We start from the raw sequence: 17,458 nt of genomic DNA, 5'->3' as shown, positions 1-17,458 counted from the left end.
GTTTCATCAACTGTGCCTTCGGTGGGGGTCCCCCGATGTGGACCTTTTAGCCTCTCATCTCAACAGGAAGGTGCAGAGATTCGTGTCAAGGTCTCTGGATCCTCCAGTTGACGCTGCAGATGCCCTAGTGCCCCTTAAGGTCAATATCATCCGATTTATGCCTTTCCTCCAAAACAACTTCTGCCGAGACGGCTACGCAGAATCCAGGTAGAAGGGATTCCAGTCCTTCTGGTGGCACCAACTGGGCTTGCCGGTCTTGGTACACAGGGCTGGTAGCAGACCTCCCTTGGAAACTTCCTCTCAGGAAAGATCTTATGTCTCAGGGACCAATCTTGCATCCTGCTTTATAGTCGCTGGCTGTAACAGCTTGGCTATTGAAAGCCAGGTGCAGAAGAACAGGGGACTGTCAGAGTCGGTGATTCCTACGCTGTTAAAAGCTAGGAAATCTACTTCCAGCAGGGTTTATCAGAGTTTGGAAGGCATACATTACTCGGTGTGAGTTTCGGGGGGGGGGGGGGGTTTCTCCCTGTTGCTCTTCGGTTTTGGAGTTTCTACAACTGGGTGTAGATCAAGGTTTGGCTCTGGGCACAGTCAAGGGCCAGATCTCCGCTTTGGCTATATTTTCCAAAGGCCGTTGGCGGCAAAGTCCTTGGTTCACACTTTTGTTCAGGGACTTTGCCATCTGGCTCCTCCGGTGTGATCCCTGGTGCCTCCGTGGGATCTCAAATTGGTACCGTCGGTGCTTCAGGAGCCTCCCTTTTGAAAATATTCAGGAACTTCCTCTGCTCACTCTGTCGCAGAGTGTGGCTTTTTTAGTCGCTATTAATTCCGCACGTAGGGTGTCAGAGTTGGCTGCGTTGTCCTATCGGTTTCCTTACCTGGTGATTCATAGGGACAAAAAGGTGTTGTGACCCTGTCAGGCATACCTTCCTAAGGTTGTCTTGGGTTTTAATTTGATATTGTGTTTCCGTCCTTATGTCCTAAGCCGAAACATCCTAAGGAAATTGCTTTACAATCTTTGGATGTGGTCAGGGCAATTCGGGTGAACCTAGTGGTTACTGAGACGATTCAGAAATCTGATTCTTTGTTCTTACGGATGGGCCTTGTAAGGGGCAGGCCACGTCTGCTGCGAACATTTGCAAGTGGATCAGGCAGAAAGTGATGCAGGCCTATTATATTAGGGGTCAGGTTCCTCCTTTCCCTGTTAAGGCGCATTCTACAAGGGCGCTTTAGTGCCTCCTGTGCCTTCCGTCATCAGGCGTCATTGGTTCAGGTATGCAAGGCGGCTACGTGGTCATTTGTACACACATTCACAAAGTTTTAGAAGGTGGATGTACTTGCATCCTCAGATGCAGCGTTTGACCGTAAGGTTTTGCAGGCTGCGGTTGCCAAGGCTTCCGCTTCTTGAGGGTGTAATTTTTCCTGGTGGTGAGCTACAGTTGTTCCTGGTTGAGCTCTCGTTTTTGCCTTGTTATCCATGTTTAGCCTTGTTGGGAATTCTACGTGTTGCTGTGTTTTTCCCACCCCTCATGTTGACACTGCCTTGGGACATCCCAATGGTCTAGAAGACATTGAGCTGTGTCCTTCAGTGAACGAAAGAGAAAAATGGATTTTTGTAAAATCTTACCGTAAAATCCTTTTCTCTTAGCTCATTGACAGACGTAGTCCTCGGTGATACAGCACCTTCGGGTTATGTTGCCTCCACAGGAGTAGGACTAGACAGGAAATAAAATGCTCTGGCCACACCCTAGGGGCAGTCCCAGAGGGTATATCCTCTCTCTCTCTGCCTCAGCAAATCAGTTATGTCATAAAAGCAGTCTTTAGAGAATTTAACCCAACCCAACTCAAAAAAACAGAGGGGCGGGTACTACGTCTGTCAATGAGCTAAGAGAAAAGGATTTTACGGTAAGATTTTACAAAAATCCATTTTTCTCTATCGCTCATTGACAGACGTAGTCCTCGATGATACAGCACCTTCGGGAAGTCCCAGAGCAGTATCACAAATGAGGGGTGGGAAAATGGAAATCAAATCCAAATCTAGAAGGCCCAACCGGTGCCAACTAGAAGTTTACAATGCTCATCCTTAATGATGAGACTCAACAAAAAAATTTTCAAACAGAAAAAAACCCTCGAGGTAGACCACCGGTCTCCTCAAATTGCGGCCTGCAAAACCTTGCGGCCAAATGAGGCATCCGCCGATGCCATCACATCAATTTTATAAAATTTTGTAAAGGTATGTACCGACGACCAGGTGGCCGCTTTACATACCTGGACCACTGACGCCTGATGGCGAAAGGCCCAGGAAGTACTGAGCGCTCGAGTGAAGTGCGCCCTAACAGGGAACGGAGGATTCCGACCCTTAATAGAATAAGCCTGTACCACCGTCTGACTGATCCATGTAGATATGGTCGCGGCAGACACAGGCAACCCCCTTCAAGGGCTATCCGTGATCACAAAAAGTGAGTATGTCTTACGAAAACCACTTTAGGAAGGAAGGATGGATTCGGAAGAAGAACCACCTTATCCCTATGAACCACCAGATCTGGGGAACGACAGGATAATGCGGCCAGTTCTGACACCCTGCGTAGAGAAGTAATGGTCACCAAGAAGGCCACCTTCTGGGAATGTAAGCAAGGGAATCTCCCTAATATCTTCAAAGAGAAGTTTCTGAAGAACCGACCACACTAAATTAAGATACCAGGCGGTAAGGGTGCGCGCACTGGCGGAGCCAGATGTCGCACCCCCTGGATGAAATTCCGCACCAAGGAATGATTAGCCAAAGGTTTCTTGAAAGAAGATTGCTAACGCCGAAAACCTGACCCTTGATCGTGCTCAAGGATAGTTTCTGCTCAACCCCTTGTTGCAGACAGACCAAAATTCGGGTCACCGAATAGGTCTGTGGGGGAAATCCAATAGATTCACACCATGCAATATAAGACTTCCATGTGCTGGAAGTCGCTTTCCTTGCTTTAACTGGAGGTAGGAATAACTGAAGCTGACACTCCCTTGTCCTTCAGTACCTGGGTCTCAATGGCCAGGCCATTAAGCCAGCGACTGTAAAGCAAGATGGAAGATCGGTCCCTGAGACCGCAAATCCTCCCTGAGAGGAAGTCTCCAAGGAGCGTCCGCGACTAGCCTCGCCAAGTCGGCGTACCAGGCTTGACGAGGTCAATCCAGAATTTCCAGAATAACTGGAATTCCCTCCACCTCTATCCTGCGAAGAAGTTCCCGCAGCAACTTGAGAGGATGGAAGGCATGCCGTAGCTGATACTGCCCCCACGGGGCGATCAGCGTTTCTGCTGCGTCCGCTAGAGGATCGTGGCGCGAGCTAGAAACCTCCGCACCTTCCTGTTAGGCCAAGGTGCCAACAGATCCACATCCGGGATGTCCCAATGAAGGGACAGCTAGGGAAAAAACCTCTGGATGAAGAGGCCATATGCGATTGGATCCGAATCGGGCTGCTCTAGAGCTGCTCCATCCAGTAAATCAGACAAAAACCTGATCGCTCTCGGTTCCGATACCCTTATTGGTAATCTGGATACTATCGGAAGAAATGACTTCCTGGTCCGCTCGCTCAACCGGATCCGATTGTCCAGGGAATCGGAATTCTGATTCCATTAAAAAAGAATCTCCTTCAGGAGAATTCGGGTATGAGACTGGGTATACGGTACTGCCTCTAAGGCCACCATCAGTCCCAGCCAATTGACGGACAGCAACATACGAATCGTTGACTGAACCTTCTGGAGTTTCCCAGCAAGGAGAAACTCTCTTGCCCAGGATGTATCCAACCTTAGGCCCAGATAGTTCAGTCTCCTGGTGGGAACCAGGGATGATCTTTGGGAAAGTGAAAAAAACGCTGATGTCCTGCGATGATGGGGATATAAAGATAGGCATCCTATATGTCTATGGACGCCAGGAAATCTCTTTTATGCAGGGAGGCCACCACTGTACGGATGGACCCACAAGTCCAGATTTGGACGCACCTTGCCCTCTTTCCTGGGCATTGTGAATAGGTTTGAATAGAACCCCTGAAACCGTTCAATGTTAGAAGGGCAGAATCGCACCGGTGGAAGTGATCGAAACTCGATCCTGTGTCCTCCAGAAACCGGTGAAGACATCCCCCCCCCACCCCAGAGATGGGTAGGGGCGCATCAGGCTATATTCTTCAGGCTTGGCTGAGCCGGACTCTTTGTTTACCCGACCAGCGCCCTTTGAAACCCCTCTAAAGGGGCTTTGGAGGGTTTCGCCTTATCGCCCGCCCTCGCGGAACGAACAACTCTATATGAGCAGAAAAGGAAGGTCCTCGTTAGTTACGAGGTCTTTTTATCCTAACAGTCTGTGGCAAGACAGCAGGTGGTACCGTCTATCCTATAAAGAGGAATTCCTCAAACGGATAGCACCTAGCCATGCGTTTGGAAATAACAGGGGTTCGTTTCAAAACGACCCCATTTGGGTAAAGGAAAATCCTTCGCCCTTTTGGTAGGCTAACAAGTACCAAAAAGGAATCTCAGTCTCAGCTACCTCTGCCGGTGTAACCTCAAGACTAAAGGTTTCCCGGACGGACACAACTAGTGCATCCACCACTCTTGTGCTATGGCGGAGGCAGAAACGTGCTCCTCACTGCTGAGGAGATATTACCTGAGACAACAGCCCCCTAAGAGGGACCTGCAACTGCATTGACCAGTTCCGAATCCGTATCTGAAGTATCTGATAAACAATAGGGGTAGGCGGGGGTCGCTACTTGACCCCCGTCCCTGACAGGCCACCTCCACCCGGGATACCAAAGACTCCAAAATTGCCGATAATGCATTAAAAACAAGTGGGGTACTGGAGGGTCCTGTGGCCACCTTGAGGGTATCAGGTGGGGATACCTATGCGGCAGGGTCAATGATTATACAAGACACTTGCCAGCGACAAAAAATGACAAAGTAAAAAAAAAAAATAAAACTTTTTTTTTTTTTGTGTCCCCCAGTCGCAACAGCGCCCCTCAGTGTTACCTGCCTTTTTGGACCCCACAGAGAGAGAGACAGACCCCAAGGCTCATCCCTGATGCACAGAAGTTTTCATCAGCTTGCTCAGTGCTTGTCTTGTTACAGACAGGAAGTCTTTGGCCCTATTTCCTGGGTAAAAGAGGCGGCTCCGCCCCTTAACACGCCTGCCAGCTCCTCCCCCTGGCTCCATGAGGTGTTTGAGTCACCTCAAACATGGCCGCCCCCATGCTGGAGACACGAGGCTACACCAAAATGGCGGCCTCGTGCGATCTACAAGACAATGGCGGCGGCCTGCACAGAATAGCGGCATGTCTGCAGAAGGATCTCGGCCTCACAACCCTTCACCCTCATGGTGGTCAGCGTGGTCGGAGGTACCGGACCCTAGCGGGCCGTATGCGGTCCGCTGCTTAGCTGGAGGAATGATCTGGAATGCAGTATACATGTATAGACATCGCCCTGTGGCTACTGACAGGTAGGATACCTTATACTATCACAGTAAAGTTCTAGTACTGCCACTGACTACAATCATTTACACATCTTTACAATTAGATTGTCAGCTCCCAACCAAGCCTCCTGGCTTCTTGTACACAAAAATCACACTCAATTAGGGGGATCTGTGACAGGATGTAGGATAGAGGGGAACCCATCCTTACCATTACAGAGAGGGGCCCGCGTTCACCACAAGACCCGTCAGGGGGAAAGGGGGAACATACTACTCACCATACCGGAACCAGGCGGGCGCCAACTCCTGACAGTACCCCTCTCCACCGAGGTAGGAGGGCTGTCGACCAATACGGGCGCCGTGACTCATGGTCTTTGGCGTTTCAGCGAGACGTTTAACTCGCAGGGTCAGTCCCCGTCCAGTGGGACTATGTCGCGGCCGACCCAGCGCGGAGCTATGGCCTGCACGCGCTCGTAGGCTAAACTGGGGTGACCACTGGATCTCAACATCCAGCCCGTCGCCCAGTTCAGCTTTCTTGCTTGAAGATCTCACAGGAACACTGGAGAAAAAAAGCTGTCTTAAAAAATTATTTTCTAAGAAAAAAATCCTGCCAGGACCGAAGATCCCAGCAAGGTATCTAGGTCCTTACTCCTGACTAGACAGAAAAAAACTGATTTGCTGAGGCAGAGAGAGAGAGGATATACCCTCTGGGACTGCCCCTAGGGTGTGGCCAGAGCATTTTATTTCCTGTCTAGTCCTACTCCTGTGGAGGCAACATAACCCGAAGGTGCTGTATCACCGAGGACTAGGTCTGTCAATGAGCGATAGAGAAAACTGGATTTTTGTCTTACCGTAAAATCCTTTTCTCTGATGTTGGGCTGAGTTATGGGTTTTTCTGACAATGCTTGTTACAAACTGAAGTTGTTTAGCAGGAAGTGATGGTATACCCTCTGGGACTGCCTCAGGGGTGCAACCAAAAAGGTTTCCGCCTAGTCCTACCCTTGAAAAGAGCATTTTTTTTTTTTACGGTAAAACAAAAATCCAGTTTTTGTCTCCCTGGGACCTTAATTTGGTGTTGCCTGTTAAACAGACTTCATTCACTGTTTTAGCCTATCCTAGAGATTCCCTTTTCGCTTAACGTGCATGGTTGTCTTTTTAGTTGCCATGTCTTCAGCTCATAGTCTCAGAGCTAGATTTGGTCTTCTGCAAAGAACCTTTCCTGATTTTTCACTAGAGAAAAGGTGGTGTTAAGGGCTCAGGCCTTTGTTTTTACCCAAGGTGGTTTCCACTTTCCACATGCATGCAGAATAGCCACCAAAAAAGGCTACCTTCTCTGACAAGGTAAGCAAAGGAATTTCACAAATAAATATCTCAAACGGCGGTATTTGGAGGACCGACAGTACTAGGTTGAGGTCCCACGGAGGCACTTGGGAAGGCACCGGGGGAGCCAGATAGCGAACTCCCTGCAGGAATGTGCGAACCAAGGAATTCATTGCCAACAGTCTTTGGAAAAAAACTGCCAAAGCCGAAATCTGGCCCTTGATGGTGCCCAAAGCAAAACGATCAACACCTTTTTGTGAAAACTCCAGAAGACGTGATACCGTAAAAGAGCGGGGAGGAATTCCCAGAGACTCACACCAATAGATGCTTTCCAAACTCGATGGTAAATTTTTCGAAAGGTAGATTTTCTAGCTTTTAACAGGGTAGGAATCACCGATTCTGACAAACCCCTGTCGTTCAGTACCTGGCTTTCAATAGCCAGGCCATTAAAGCCAGCGACCGTAAAGCAGGACGGAAGATCGGTCCTTGAGACAGAAGATCTTCCCTGAGAGGAAGCCCCCAGGGGGCATTGGCTACAAACCTTAACAGGACCAACAAGGCTAGCCTGGTGCCACCAAAATCACTGGAATTCCTTTCTGCCTCGATTCTGCGCAGAAGTCTCTACTGAAGTTGTATTGGAGGAAATGCATAAATCAGACGATACCGGCCATAAGGGGCCACCAGAGCATCTGCGGCATCCGCCAGAGGATCCCAAATACCACACAACGAATCTCAGAACCTTCCGGTTGAGACAAGAGGTCCACATCTGGTGTCCCCCACCGAAGAAACAGTTGATGGAAAACTTCCGGGTGAAGAGACCATTCGCCCGGACACAGAACCTGACGACTGAGATAGTCCGCCTGCCAATTTTCCACCCCTGGAATGTTCACTGCCGTTATTTCCGCTCATTGCAGAATACCGGACACTTATTTTGCTGCTAGGGCACTACTGGTGCCCCCTTGGTGCTTGATATATGACACAGCCGTGGCGTTGTCCGATTAAATCCTCACCGGACACCCCCGCAGACGATCTGTCCACTGAGACAGGCAAAGTCTGATGGCTTGACTTTCAAGGATGTTGATCGGCAGACTGGACTCCTCCAAAGACCAAAACCACCACTGTACAGAACAGAGGGACCAAGTGGCGGGGAACGGAGCCACCAAAGCAGAGACCCTCTCGCAACCCGACTCAACAGGATCAAATCGTCCAGACACTGGATTCTTGTCCAATTTGGTTAGAATCTCCTTTTGCAGAAGTCTGGTACGGAACTGAGCGAAGGGGACGGCCTCGATGGTGGAAACCATCAGACCCAGCACCTGTATGCAGGTCCAGAGAGACGACTTGGAGGTGAATCGCCCACTGAAATTTTAACACTTGTTTCCAGGAGAAACAACCGGGCTGATGCTGAATTCAGAGTCAGCCCCTCAAAGTCCAACTAAAAAATTAGTTTTGCACTTATTCACTTTAATAAGCTACTCAAGCACCTTATGGTCTATATATACTTTTTATAGTTCTGCAATGTTTATTTGATATTTAAGCACTTTATGGTTTATATATATTCTTTGTAGTTCTGCAATATTTATTTGATATCTATATTTATTGGAAGATTGATGGAAATTTGTCAGATGAAGAATGAAGTCACATCACACACACAGAAGCACTTTATTACAGACCTAAGCACTATATTTTTTTATTCCGAAAATTGAATATAGAAGAATTTATTTGCACAAGAGTGATTTTAGACCTATAATTAATACAAATTCCGTTATTGATAAGAGCTGATTTGGTTATATTTATGCATATATATCTGGACTAATAAGGAATTTTAGTAAACACCCTTGAAGCGCAGTACCCCCCCCCCCCCCCTTATGTTGATTATCCTAAACTGTTTTAAGGTACTAGTTACTGTACGTGCAGCATCAAGGGCAAGCAATTTTTCTTATATCAACCCATGATAGCACAGGAACTACACTCCTAGAGTAATCTTTTTCTTTAGCTGCTGCCATAACCCCGGTATTTACCATCAAAGTACCAATGTATATACATGGTGGTTTTCTCTCTGAATGGCAACATTGTTTTTTACCTCCAATGTAGGGTATCCCAGCTGACAGAAAAGGGGAATCTGCTCGTTTTGACTTTTTCTAATTTAAAAAGGTCCTGCTAAAGAAAATGAAAAGTTGGCCCTGTTGGTTCACGGTCGAGGATTGCAAACTTTTCACTGTTTTGTGATGTAACTGCTGATTGCTCTGCATCAATCATTGATTTTAACAAAATGTCAGCACGGTGCAAGTTTTTTCTTATGTTTTGTAAAAGTTTGTCATAACTTAAATATTAAAAACAATTCAAACTCCAAAAGAAAATATAGGTTGGTTGGTAAGGTAGCTCAGACTAGGACTCTGGTGGACTGAAGCATAGATGTGAAAGTAATTTGCTAATTTCACCCAACTAATGGCTCCTATGTAAATATGTTTTAATTAGATTTTTATATACTACTTCAAACTTGAGAAATGCATTAGGTAAACTGTCATACCAACATCCTGTTCGATGCAACTTTGGTCATCACATCGGGAAATGTGGTAACTTAGCTCTCCCCGAGGTACCATGTGGCGGGCATTAAATGGGCAAGTGACAAACTGAGAGGCAAGATCATGATGATTCTGTTTAGGGGGAAAAAAAGAAGAAAAACGTGGTAGAGAACAGTTGATCCCATCATAAAGAGAAAGAAAAACAAAAACACACACACACCAAACACTATGCACTTGTATCTTCTCCCTTGTTGTACACCGCTTCCTCAAATTTTTTGTTAGGGCGCACGCATGGATACATTCAATTCTATTCATCAAGGACTACATTCCCCAACATGCAATCCGCTGGCATGCATGTGTGCATAGCTTTGAGAAATTTACTTTTGAACTCGGTTGTCCTCCCGTTGAGAATGCACATAAAGCAGGGATATGCAAACTGTGGCCCTCCAGATGTTGCAGAACTACAAGTCCCGAGGCATAGCAAGACTGACAGCCACAAGCATGACACTCAGAGACAGAGACATGATGGGACTTGAAGTTTTCCAACAGCTGGAGGGCCACAGTTTGCAAATCTCGGACAAGGATGGCTCCAGCTGAGCTCCTTAGAACCATGTTATAGGAAGGTGCCCCTTTAAAAATGTCATGTGGGGACAGCATACAGGAAACCAGCATAACCTGGAGCTAAATAAAACGAGGTGGTATACATTATAAGTCCTAAAGGAGCTAAAGCTCTCTACTTCGTAAGCTCAGGTTGAATTCCAGGAATTCAGCTCCTTTGTAAAAAAAACAAAAGCACACTGAGTTAAGTCCAAAAGAGGTGCTTGACATCTCCTGGGCTTACCTCTATTATTTACATCTGATGGTTTTATTGCAATCCCAGACACTGATGCTTCAAGTCTAAAGCCTTGTACACACGCATCGAAAATCGGCAGGGAATTTTCGTCCGACGACCGATCTGCCGATTTTCGGCTTGTTAGTATGATGCTTCCGACAACCGACTCCGATTTTTCGGCCGAAAAAAATCTGGTGTGCAGGCTATAAAATTTTTGTCTGCCATCAAAACACGGACGATTTCCGTGCAGTCAGTACAGATTTCGACAGGGGAAAATCTAATGAACACAAGGAAAGCAAACCAACACATGACATCACTTCTGAAGTAGAATTTTGTCAGGCAGAAAATTCATGTGCAGTCTAGGCACATTCCAACCAACAAAACACCACTCTGGACAAAAGACGGACGATCGGTCGGCCGATAATCGTTGCGTGTGTACTAGGCTTAAGCATCTTCAACATTAGTCAGTGCAGCTGCTACGCCTGCCGTTCCCCTCCTCCTGACCAATCACAATCTCTGAATAGGCAGCAGATGGGAAGGGTGGGCATACCCGCTCTGTGTGCCTCTCGCAACCCCGAGTGTCAGTACCTGCTCCCTCCGTGGCCGTCTGCTTTCTCCACCAACTCCATGCATTCTGATACTCTGGGATGGTGGGTCGACAACTCCTTGATCGCAAGCTCGGTTTGCTGACCCCACCATCCCAAAGCATGGGCATGCATTTCCTTAATTTGAGGTCGCAGGCCACGGGTTGAGCACCCCTGCTTTAACCCTTTCGCTACCAAACATTATTTCCCCATTATTTGCACACATTAAAACGCATGCTTTAGATCTGAATACTTAAAATTCCTAAAATAAATTATATTTTTTAAAAATTTGCTTTTTTTTTTTTTATTCGATATTAGTGCAACTATTTTTTAAATGCAGATTTTCAGTAAAAAATGACACTCAATTTTAGTACATAAAAATATAATATCCCAGTATCCGGGTAAAAAAAAAAAAAGATGATCTTGTGTCAAATAAAACCCAACATGATTTAAAGTTGCACACACCTGTAAAATGGGGACAAACTACGGTACCTAAAATTGATCATAGGTAAAGCTCTTATAGCATTTACAGGTTATCAATTTAGAGTTAATCATAAATGATAAAAGATTAAATTGTGTCAAGAAAATATATACCAAACTAAACTGTAAAAGTTGAAATGGACTTTAAACTGGCTTAAGTATTGCTGTTTAACCCCCCTTTGAGTCTAAGGGTAAAACAAACCTTAAATGTCTTAGCCCAATTTTGCAACTTTGACATATTAAAATCATACATATCACAGCTACTTTGTGCACCCAGGTGTATTATACTTTTTTTTTTCCCAGGACAAATTGGGTTTTTATTTGGTGGTAAATATTTATAGTTATCTGAGTTTTTTTATTATCTAAGGAAAATTTGCTCAAAATACGTTTTTTGTAAGATCTTACCGTAAAATCTCTTATGTCCATCGGCAGACGCAGCCTCATCTCCATGAGCTGAGTGGGTTTATGCTCCTCCCATCAGGAGTAGTCTAGGCAGGAAAGTTGGAATACACACGCCCAGGTGGCTGTCCCTCCAGGCACAAACCCCCACTGCACAACCCAGCACATCAGTTTAGTTTAAAAGCAGAACCAACCCCAGAGGGGCGGGTGCTGCATCTGTCGATAGACATCCGAGAAAAAGATTTTATGGTAAGATCTTACAAAAATATTTTCTCTATCGTCCATCGACAGACGCAGCCTCATCTCCATGAGCTGAGTGAGACGTCTCAAAGCAGTATAGGTATGAGGGGTGGGAAAACGCAACCAGACAGTAACGTCAACTCCAAAAGGCCAAACATAGCCAACCGGGCAACATGGAGCTAAACCAAAAACAGGAGCTCACCCAGATAAAAAAAAAAAAACAGAAGAGAACTACAAACATTCTCTTATGAAACAGCAGCCTGCAAAACCTTGCGGCCAAAAAAGGCATCCCAAGAAGCCAACAGATCTACCTTGTAAAATTTGGTAAAGGTGTGCACAGACGACCAAGTCGCTGCCTTACAAACTTGTACAACAGAGGTCTGATAGTGAAAAGCCCAAGAGGCACTTAGCGCTCTAGTAGAATGCGCCTTCACAGGGAAAGGAGGAACCTGACACTTGATCGAAAAAGTCTAAACAACCGTCTGCTTGATCCATCTCAAAATGGTCACAGCGGATGCAGCCAAACCTTTGTGAGGACCGTCCGGTAGGATATAGAGAGCCCGACTTCCTAAAGGACTCAGTAACCGTCAGATAAACCCTTATCGCCCGAACCACATCTAGAGAGTGCAAGGCAACTTCTTGTGAGGTTTAGGCTTAGGACATAAGGAAGGCAACACAATCTCTTCATTCAGGTGAAAATCCGATACAGGAGCCGAATCACATCCTTCAACTTCAGTAGTTTAACCTGTAATAAAAAAAAAAAAAACCCGGATCGAGGGTGGCAGAATCCAGCGTCAGATCCAAGTAGTCCAGTTTGGTGGACAGAGTCAGAGACTATTTCTGAAAATTCAGTGTCCATCCGAACTCTTTTAGAGTTCGCACAGTAATGTCCAAATCAACTTCTAGAACCGATGAAGACTCTGCACGCAGAAACAGATCATCTAGGCAGCCTAGTACCACGATCCCCTTCTGTCAGCCCAAGGCCAACACTGGGGCCAACACTTTTGTGAACACCCAAGGAGCTTAAGCGAGACCAAAGGGTAACGCCACACATTGATAGTGGCAAAACAAAGAAAACGCTGATGCCAGACATACAGTATCTCACAAAAGTGAGTACATCCCTTACATTTTTGTAAATATATGATTAGATCTTCATGTGACAACACTGAAGAAATTACATTTTGCTACAATGTAAAGTAGTGAGTGTACAGCTTGTATAACCGTGTAAATTTGCTGTTCCCTCAAAACAATACACAGCCGAGCCAATTCATGTCTAAACCGCTGGCAACAAAAGTGAATACACCCCTAGGTGAAAATGTCCGAATTTGGCCCAAAATGTCAATATTGTATGGCCACCATTATTTTCCAGCACTGCCCTAACCCTCTTGGGCATGGAGTTTACCAGAGCTTCACAGGTTGCCTCTTCCACTCCTCCATGACAACATCACGGAGCTGGTGGATGTTAGAGACCTTGCGCTCCTCCACTTTCCATTTGAGGATGCCCTACAGATGCCCATTAGGGGTTTAGGTCTGGAGACATGCTTGGCCAGTCCATCACCTTTACCCTCAGGTTCTTTAGCAAGGCAGTGGTCGTCTTGGAGGGGTGTTTGGGTTCAAAGATATGTTGAAATACTGCCCTGTGGCCCAGTTTCTGAAGGGAGGGAATTATGCTCTGCTTCAGTATGTCACAGTACATGTTGGCATTCATGGTTCCCTCAATGAACTGTAGCTCCCCAGTGCCGGCAGCACTTAGACAGCAGACTACCGGCAGCACCGGCAGCAGACGCAGGCAGACCCTTCTTTGGGAAATCCGTGAGCACAAAGAGTCAGACTTGCGAAAAGACTCAGTAGATACCAAATATACCTTGAGCGCCCGAACAACATCCAGGGTATGCAGGGCAAATTCCTTAGGATGTTTTGGCTTAGGACATAAGAACACAATGTCCTCATTTAAGTGAAAACTGGAAACCACCTTCGGCAGGAAGGAAGAATCCGGCCGAAGTACCACCTTGTCCTGTGAACCACCAGATGGGGAGAATGACAGGACAGTGCCGCCAGTTCCGACACCCTGCACGCAGAAGTGATGGCCACCAAGAAGGCCACCTTCTGAGACAAGGTAAGCAGGGGGACCTCCCGAATATTCACAAAGGGAGGCCTCAGGAGAACCGACCGCACCAAATTAAGATCCCATGGCGGTAGCAGAGGAACCAAGTGTCGCACCCCCTGTATGAAACCACGCACCAGAGAATGGGCGACCAATGGCCTCTGGAAGAAAATAGCCAAGGCCGAGACCTGACCCTTGATAGTACTCGAGGACAACTTTTGATCAACTCCCCGTTGAAGGAAAGCCAAGACCTGAGCCACCGAATAGGAGAGAGGGTGGGTTCCAAGGGACTCACACCACGCAATGTACAACTTCCACGTACAATGATACATCTTCCTGGAAGTCGCCTTCCTCGCTTTAAGCAAAGTGGGAATCACTGAAGCAGATAAACCCCTGTCCTTCAGCACCTGGCTTTAAACAGCCAAGCCGTCAAAGCCAGCGACTGTAAAGCGGGATGGAAGATTGGCGCCTGAGAGAGCAGATCCACCTTGAGGAAGTCTCCACGAGGCATCTGCGACAAGCTTGACCAGGTTGGCGTACCAGGCGCGACAAGGCCAGTCCGGAGCCACAATAATGACCGGAAACCCTTCCGCCTCTATCCTTCGACTTAGTCTCGGCAGCAACTTGAGAGGAGGAAAGGCATATATCAGCCGGTACTGGCCCAAGGGGGCAACTAGCACATCTGCGGCTTCTGCAATTGGGTCTCGGGAGCGGGCCACAAACCTCTGTACCTTCCTGTTGATTCGAGACGCTAACCGATTCACATCCGGAGTGCCCCAGCGAAGGCACAACTGTTGAAACACCTCCAGATGCAGGGACCACTCCCTTGCATCCAAGGCCTGGCGGCTGAGGTAATCCACCTGCCAATTTTCCACTCCCGGAATGTGGACCGTGGTGAGAGACAAAACCTGGCGCTCCGCCCAACGTAGAATGTCCGCCACTTCCAGGGCCGCAAACACTCTTGGTGCCCCCTTGGTGATTGACATACGCCACTGCCGTGGCATTGTCCGATTGAATGTGCACAGGATGATACTTCAGACGGTCGGTCCAGTGCGTCAGGCAAAGCAGGATCGCTCTCAACTCCAGGACATTGACCAGCAATCGAGATTCCTCCAGGGACCAGACTCCCTGAGCCGAGTCCTGATTGCGGACAGACTCGCATCTGTGGTAACAACTGTCCAGTATAGAGGGAGAAAGGATTTCCCAGACTGAAGCATCAGGGACCGAAGCCACCAGACCAGGGACACTCTGGTCCTATGACTTAACCGAATCCGAGAATCCAGAGAATTCGGGTGTTTGTTCCACTTGAACTGAGCAAAGGGGACCGCCTCGAAGGAGGACACCATCAGTTCCAGTACTACCATACAGGTCTGAAGGGACGGGCGGTTGTTCGACTTCAACAAACGAAACGCTGACTGGATCCTCTGGAGTTTTTCCGGAGGAAGAAACACCCTGGCAGAGGATGAGTCCAAGATCAGACCCAGACAGACCAGTCTCATGGAAGGGGTCAGAGACGACTTTTGAAGGTTCACGATCCAATCAACTCCTCCATGGTACGCATGGTGACCCCCAAGTTTTCCGTCAGCAACGCGGGGGACTCAGAATCAGATAGTCTAGGTAGCCCAGAACCAATATCCACCACTGTCGCAACAGTGTCAGGACCGGGGCCAACACCTTTGTGAAGACCAGAGGAGCGGAGGTGAGACTAAAAGGGAAACGCCACAAACTGGTAGTGATCTTCTCCCACAGCAAAACTGAGAAACCGTTGGTGAGCAGCACAGATTGGAATGTGAAGGTAGGCATCCTTGATGTCTGTTGAGGCCAGGAAGTCCCCCTGATGTAGGGAGGCCACCACCGTGCGAATAGTTTCCATCTTGAACTTTTGAGCATGCACGAACACATTCAGTGCCGTTAGTTCCAGGATTGGCCGCACCTTGCCCTCCTTCTTGGGAACTGTGAGCAGGTTGGAATAAAACCCGTGAAAGCGTTCCGCGTGCGGAACAGACACTATCACTCCTTGCCGTTGCAAGTCCTGCACTGCCCCATAGAGCGCTCGCAAGCAATCCGAGGATAGGCGGACATTGGAAGGGAAAAACGTGACCGGAGGAACGGATTGAAACTCGATCTTGTATCCGGACTGTACAACCTCCAGGACCCATTTGTCTGGTATCCGGCCCGCCACGCATCCGAGAACCGGCAAAGGCGTCCCCCCCCCCATCCCAGTCATGGGTGAGGGCGCACCAACAGGCAGATGGGACCTTGTCCGCAGGTCTGGTGGAACTGGACTTCTGTTTCCCAGCCGAGGGACGATTGGAAGCACCCGAGGGAGCCTTGAAGGGCTTAGCCTTATTGGCTGCCCCTGAAGGACGAGAATACTTTCTGTGAGCCCATAAGTACGGAACCTGCCTACGGCGAGAGTCCCTAACCCTGGAAGCCTGAGGGAGAAAGGTACTCTTACCCCCTGTAACACCCTTAATGATGTCGTCCAGGGTAGCCCCAGACGGTCCCCCTGAAAGGGGAGTTCCATCAAGGCTTTCTTAGAAGCCTGATCTGCAGACCAACACTTCAGCCAGAGCATACGCCTCATGACCACCACCGAAAAACAACACACGACCCAAAAGGGAAGCAATGTCCAGCGCAGCATCGCAAGCATACTGCAGCGCCTGCACCATCTGGTCCAACAGTTCCCCAAATTCAGGAGGGACAGGCTGGCCCTCCACGTCACGGCAATGCAGCTTCGCCCATTCAGTCACCGTTTGGGTGACAAAGGCCGAAGCAAAGGCAGGCCATAGCGCAGTCCCCGCCATAGCGTACATGTTGCGAGCCACCTTCCTATCCTCTGGGTCCTTAAAAGGACGAGGACTCTCCCACTAGAATCACGGTAGCCTTGTTAAGTCTGGAGAGCGGGGGATCCATCTTAGGTGGCACCGACCACTTCTTCACCAGAGACTCCTCAAAAGGGTAGTGCCTGGTAAACCGCCTAGACACCCCGAAGAATGTGTCCGCCGCTCCCATTCTATGGTGAGTAGGCCAGCAAAATAAGTGGGGAAGGGAAAAGACTTTTCCACCCTCGGAGACTTATGGATGCAGAAGGCAACCCGCGCCCCAGCAGCGACGACAGCCTCATCCTCCAATTTTAAGGTTTTGAGCAATGAAACAACCAGTACGTTCACCCGCAGCAGAAGCTCATCCTCACTATCAGAGGAGGCACCTCACGGGGTACACGACCCGGCCGGGGTACCTGCGTCTGCGGTGGCTGAGTCAGACTCAGAGTCCGAAACATCAGAGGAAACAGGTGAGGGGGTAGTTTCTGCGCACCCTGCCCTCTAAAGGCCACCTCCACCCGAGACACAAATGCTTCCAGGATCGCTGAAATCGCACCAGTAGACAGTTGGGACCCGGAGGGACCCGCGGCCTCCGTGAGGGGATCAAGTGGGGACACATGGTCTGAGAACATGTTGCACTAATAGGACCCGCCAGCAAACATTGAAAAAAAATTACAGAAAAAAGTTTTTTTTTGTATGAAAAGGGAACGACCCCA

General features: G+C 48.1%; 1 protein-coding gene across 1 annotated transcript in view; it reads right to left on the bottom strand.

Moving 5' to 3' along the window:
* Window positions 1-17,458, bottom strand: part of LOC309548200 (gametocyte-specific factor 1-like) — a gene marked incomplete at its 3' end in the record, with an annotated part of 388,446 nt that overhangs the window by 140,161 nt on the left and 230,827 nt on the right. Inside the window, exon 5 of the mRNA XM_082248155.1 lies at window positions 9,284-9,410. Coding sequence (XP_082104281.1) covers window positions 9,284-9,410 — 127 coding nt within the window. The remainder of the gene's footprint in view (window positions 1-9,283; window positions 9,411-17,458) is intronic.

This window comes from Pelophylax lessonae (genome assembly GCF_965119305.1).
Source record: "Pelophylax lessonae genome assembly, chromosome: 2".
In the NCBI taxonomy this organism is placed as follows: Eukaryota; Metazoa; Chordata; class Amphibia; order Anura; family Ranidae; genus Pelophylax; species Pelophylax lessonae.
The sequence above is the reverse complement of the archived record's forward strand: the minus strand, read 5'-3'. Positions and strand labels throughout refer to the sequence as shown.